Here is a 6,000-nt window from a genome sequence, read left to right on the forward strand (position 1 = left end):
TGAGGATGACCCCCCACGGTTAGTGGCTATTGGCCGAGTATTTGAGGGTGGCTCAACCATCCATGGTGTCCCTCTACAGCCAGACTAGACACGGGTTGTGGTTGACCAAGTTCAAGATGCTGCTGCTCAAGTGCCTTTGCCCAATACAGAGGTTCAACTAGTGGGGCAGGCAACCGGCACATTCTTAGCTTGGCCAAAACGTTTGGTCATGCCGCTTTCAGCACGGCCAAATGTAATTCTATTATTGCTCTTTTATATTCTTATAATTAATTCTATTATTGTTTAACTAATTTTGATTATTTTTTTAGGATTTTATCAATCGTGGTAAGGAGGTCATGAGAGAACCTCATGTTGATCATGCTAATATCGTAGAAGCTGAGGATGATCCCATATCTACGCTTCTAACCATATTACCACGATTAAGGAAGAGACCAATTCAATTGCAGTGGGACATTAGAGTTTTTGGAGTTGATAGCTCTGATGTTCCACTGTACATATCTCTGCCTGATGCATTAGAGATTGTTGGGGAAAACTCCATGTTAAATATATCTATCATACAACTGTGGGCCATGTAAGTCATATTTTCTTTTATGAGTCTAAATTTACAATAATTATATTTAACTTATAATAGTTATTTGTGTTAGGTACATGGACAAATTGAGTGTGGAGCAAGCACAAGCACAAGTATATGGATTTATTGAGCCTCAATCCATCCAAAAATCAGGAAACACTCAGGTCCACATCCAACAATATATGCAAACATGGATGAGTGAATCAGGAAGAGATGTATACATGGCTCCATACATTGACGGGTTAGTTTTTTAATCATGGTAATTTTATAACTAATTTGTTTGTCATACAATGTAGGTCCCATTGGCAGTTAATGGTAATCATTCTTAAGGAATACACCGTGGTGTGGTTTTGTTCACTACATCGAAAACCAAGACTCATTTGAATGTGGCTATTACATCATGTATTGGATAAGAGCCATAGTTTCTGCGGGTATTACTAATTCTTGGGCGCAGGTAATTCATATCAAAATTTATTGAAGTATATTTACCTTTAGGATAATTAACATTGCATATTAATGACACTTAAATTAATGTTTCAGGTCTTTCAAGATCCATCTCCATTGCCCGAAGATGAGATCATCAAGATAAGAGAACAATGGGCAACTTTTTTTCTTCAAAGTATATATTAGTTAGATTTCTAAGTTTAGTTAGTTAGATATTATGTTTCTAGTTTGATAGCATTGACAAACATATGTTTTATAGCTTTTCTAGGATAATAGGATTTACATTGTCATAATTTATGCTTTTTAAGATTTATATATTATTTTCTTTGTCATTCAATTTTGAAATATAATTTAAATTTCTATTCTGGACTACTTAGTTTAGATTTTATATTCTGGACTGCCTAGTTTAGGTTTTATATTCTGGACTGCCTGGTTTGTTTTATATTCTCGACTATATATATATGCAGGTTTTGGGTATATCAAAAAACAACCAAAATATAAAAAATAAAAAAAAAATGCAAGAATTTACGTCGGACTATGCCTTATTCGACGTAAATTTACGTCGGACCTAACACTGGCCGACGTAAATTTATGTCGGACAAGGCATAGTCCGACGTAAATTCTTGCCTCTTTTTTCCCCTTTAAAACCCCTTTTTAACGTCGGGCACAAGGAATCTCTGACGTAAATTTACGTCGTCTTTTACAGGTGACGTAAATTTACGTCTCCTGTATTAACGTCAGAGCTTTTTCCGACGTAAAAGCTTCAAAATATCCGACGTTAAAGACCCCTTTTGTACTAGTGTGTCCTCGCAAACCTACACATAACTTTTTATCGTACTTTGTCCTTCACATATTTTCTAAAAAAATTTCCATAAAATTAATCACTCATTCTTAAACCGTTCGAAGTCAAACATGTTCGAAATCAAACATGCTTAATTGTGGAGTTCTCAAGTCATGAACAACTAAAAAGTAGATGTATCTTATCAATATAGTAGTACTAATTAATTTCTTTAAACTATCCTCAATTGCGCAATCTCACACATATACTTGAATCCCTCTTATTTCAATGTGTTCAGACTATTACATTTTATATTCAAACTTTGGAAGAAGCTAAGATTATTTAGTAAAGGAATAAAGTTAAAGGGGTCATCTTTTAGTTATGAAAGGTGAAAGGTAACCCAATCGATCATTCAAAGCAGGGCGATATTCTTTTTGGTATTGTAGTCAAAACAATGATATATAGATAACATTTCTACAATAAAATATTTCTCACCCCTTTTTCTGAATATAATTTGAAATTTCTATCCATCATTTGATTATCAACTCAAAAATTAACCGTTGCATTCAATTAAAGGATAAATGGAATATGTAGTTGAACATGATTTCGACACCTAAATTATGATTTTCAATGAACCTTAACAATTTTAAGGAATTGGTTTTCCATTCATATATGGTGGACGATGGTGTGATTATATTGCAATCATTTGATTCTAACATTGGATTAAACACTACGAATGTTTTCTACAAAAGATTCTTGGCAAAATGCTCCAACTTTTCTTTGTCTTAGCTAGCTTTTGAAGCTCACTCCTTATGCATGAACATTCCTTTTCAAGCTCCGAAACAAGGTCCTTCAAGTTTTCAGTACCTTGTTTAGGGTCTAGTGGACCAGTTCCATTATTGCTTGGGAAGACAAGATTTCCACTATTGTTTTGTGAGTTCTCAAGATTCTCTGAAACATATAACCAACTAGAAATTGATGTGCGGAGTCGAAGCTGTTCAAAAAAGAGAACCTGCACAATCACTCGCAGTGGTAATCTTTCATTTTGTGCTGCATGAGTGCTTGCTTCCAATGAGAGTTTTTGGCAGTTCATGAGTCTACAAAATTGTTCCCTTTCAGAATCTATGAGCCAAGGATGTGCCTGCACTTTTCATGAATTTGTCACGTCATAATTATTAATAGAAACAGAAAGAAAAATAAAAACCAATAACAGTCGTGAAAAAGACAATGATATAACACTCTAATAATTAATTAAACTTTAGCAATTAAGCATTGGATTCTTCAAAAAAGATAATTGTATGCCCCTTAACACACACAGGTATTCTAGGGCCTTTTTTTTAAATCAAAATAATTATATGTCACAACATTTGTTAGGTGGAACCATTACGCAAAAATGTAGAGAACCAAACTTTTGGGGAAGTTAGCTAGGCTTCCAACATGGTCTTTACCTTGAGGTATACATCTATTGCATGATATAAATCATCATCCAATGGCCTAGCATAATCTGGAATTGCAGAAGCAAGGGCCTGAAACTTAGGAAACTTCAAATTAACATCTAGAGCCACCTCAGCCAGATATGCATCTACCAAATTTGCCACCATTGTCATAGGTGCAAGGGCATTGGTTCCAGCTATCAATGGCCCTTCTTCAGTTATGCATGGAGAAGCTGATGAAGTTCCAGGCTGGTATATAGACATAAAATGATCAATAATCCTCTGAATGCAGTCTATATCATAAAGGGTCTCAACTGAGTGCCCCATATTTGGTATGAGAAGATCCACAAGCTCAACTTGGTTAAGTTGTGATCCTATTCTTTTCTCCAAGTTTTCTATACATGATGGACTTGCATGTAGTTTCATGGCTGCTCGGAGCAACCTAAGTAGATACTTGGAGGGTGTGACCCCTTTCTTATTAGGAAGCAAGCCCATAATTTCTTCCAACAATGCCTTTTGATCTGCTTCAGAAATTGTGCTGTTAGTGGTTGTTCCTTGGTTGACACTATTTTTATCATTGAAGCTTGCTTGCCTATTCATCAAGGGGATAAACCTCCTAATATAATATATAAGGGATCCAGCAACATTCTCAGGTTTCATACCCTTTGCTTCAATGGATAAAATAAGTCTTTTATATAAGGGTAAGCATAACAAAGACAAATCCTCATACCACCAATTATCACCTAGAGGTGGTGATTTACTCTCGGGAGAAATTCCATTCCATAAGGCAGGGTCTTGAGCTGAGTTATTAGAGCAATCATGTCCTTCCACGTGTTTATTGAACATGTTTGGTTCAGAACATACTTTCATGGCCAAGGAATCAATGCATCTTGAAACAATGTGTAGCTCTTCTGCATAAGGTTTCACTTCCTCACATGTTTGGAGAGCTTTTATTGAGTCTGACCAATTACTGAAAATTTCATTGAAAAATGCCTCAGTCCTTGCAATTAGGTTCCCTTCACCATAATTCTCATTCATTTGTAGGTACTCTGATGCACATCTTAGACTAACTACATTTGATGCAGTGACTTCTATTTTTACACCGTAGCAAAACTTGGTCACAAGCTCGAATGTCTTGTCTCCACCTGGCACGTCATGAAGTTGCAAAACACAACTTGATCCATCATCGTTTGATAAGTCAGCAATGAGTTTCTTTAGCAATCCACTTCTAGAAAGCAATGGGAACTGCATTGTCAAAATCACAAATCCACAAATAAAACAAGGTCTAATATGAACTTGAATATAAAGTTGAGTTATCACTTGTTAATAATAATATTAATAAAGTCCTAACAAACAGTGTGTGAATCAAAAAAAATCTTTTTCAACATAAGTTCAATTCAAACATACACCTTATGGAGAAAAAATGATGTTTCGCCTACTTTAACAGTAACATCACTTGGAAGTCCGGTTGTGCAATTCCTGGACATAAAAATATTCAAATTTAAAAATTAAGACCAACTTTCAACAAGGATAATCAGTTGCTGAGAATTAAATCAGTATTGGCCCCCACAAGAGTGTAAATGAATATACTACAATTCTATATAGTTGAGTTGTTTGATGCTTGTTCTATATTTTGCAATTATGTGTTACACAATAAAATCAGTTACCAAAGAATTGAACATGGTAGAGAATGCATGACCTTATATATCAGTCCATGATTATAATGGAACGTCATGAGAATTGAATCCTTAACTTAGGAAATATTACACCTTGAACACTCAACCATTTTTCAATTTCCTGACTTCTTTTAATTTTTGGTCGGGGCATTTGCATTGTTATGATCAAAAAGATCAGTAACAGTGACAATTGGAATTTTTGTAACTTCATCTAAAATTTGACACGACCCAATTGCTTTGTTAATTTCCTTTTATAAAAGTAATTAGGGTATGCTTTTAGCATGACATACATCACCTTTAATTTCCTCTTTATTAAGCATGGAATTGTACCACACGTGATGTTGAGGTTTGAATTGTATCTAGAACACTTGTGATTTGTGAAGAGATAATCTCTGCATGTGTTGATTCCAAATCACTCAAGATTTATAAATTATAATTAAAGGACATCATAGATGAAACTGAAAAACCTTTAGGTCATAGAATTATATATACACATTATCAAACATACACATTATGATTCGGTATCATACCACAAGTTACACAACCGATTGGATCTATATGTTGGTATAAAAACACATACCATGTTTGGCCCTCATGATAAAATGCATCAGATTTTGATCCAAGCCTCATGAAAGCCATTTATGAATGTTGTTTGAAGAATAGAAGGCAACAAGCAGAGAACATGAGAGAGTAATAGAGGAAGAAGATTGGAGAAGTTGTGGAGTGAGAGATGAGAGCAGAGTACAGCTTTTGCATTGTGAATGTGATTATGGTCCACAACACAAACAAGTAGCGAGTCTAATGCTAATGATAACTGAAATAAGCGAAATACATGGTTGTGCAATCATATGCACACATATCACATCTCTCTCCCCCTCTTCATTACTGTACATGCATGTTTTCACATGGAACTCATTTTCATCTACGTGGAAAACCACGTCATTTGAAATAAGGTAGTATTCATTTTCAAAGAATTAATTTTAAACTGTTGAACATAATTGTGAGACGTGTCTAAATTAATCTCAATCATGAATTTATATCAGAACATATTTGTTTCATTGTATAGTACAATAATGATTTTTTTCCAACACAAACAAT

The 6,000-nt window shown here is 34.6% G+C and overlaps 1 protein-coding gene across 3 annotated transcripts; it reads right to left on the bottom strand.

Annotated features, from left to right (window-relative positions):
* Window positions 1-2,288: 2,288 nt before the first annotated feature.
* On the bottom strand, window positions 2,289-5,726 carry LOC109791869 (BTB/POZ domain-containing protein At5g03250). 3 transcript variants are annotated; one of them, XM_083059540.1, is made up of 4 exons: window positions 5,483-5,726; window positions 4,666-4,705; window positions 3,242-4,471; window positions 2,289-2,934 (listed from the first exon to the last, which is right to left on the bottom strand). In XM_083059540.1, exons 1-4 carry the CDS (start codon window positions 5,539-5,541, stop codon window positions 2,524-2,526), a joined length of 1,740 nt encoding a protein of 579 aa, XP_082915666.1. In that variant the 5' UTR covers window positions 5,542-5,726; the 3' UTR covers window positions 2,289-2,523. The 3 variants fall into 3 exon arrangements, with proteins under 3 accessions (XP_082915666.1, XP_082915667.1, XP_020206812.2); XM_020351223.3 differs by having other exon boundaries at window positions 2,292-2,934; window positions 4,636-4,705; window positions 5,483-5,721; XM_083059541.1 differs by lacking the exon at window positions 4,666-4,705 and having other exon boundaries at window positions 2,290-2,934; window positions 5,483-5,724.
* Between the last annotated feature and the right edge of the window lie 274 nt (window positions 5,727-6,000).

The sequence above is a fragment of the Cajanus cajan genome, chromosome 7 (assembly GCF_000230855.2).
Source record: "Cajanus cajan strain Asha chromosome 7, NIPB_CcT2T_4, whole genome shotgun sequence".
NCBI classification, from domain to species: domain Eukaryota; kingdom Viridiplantae; phylum Streptophyta; class Magnoliopsida; order Fabales; family Fabaceae; genus Cajanus; species Cajanus cajan.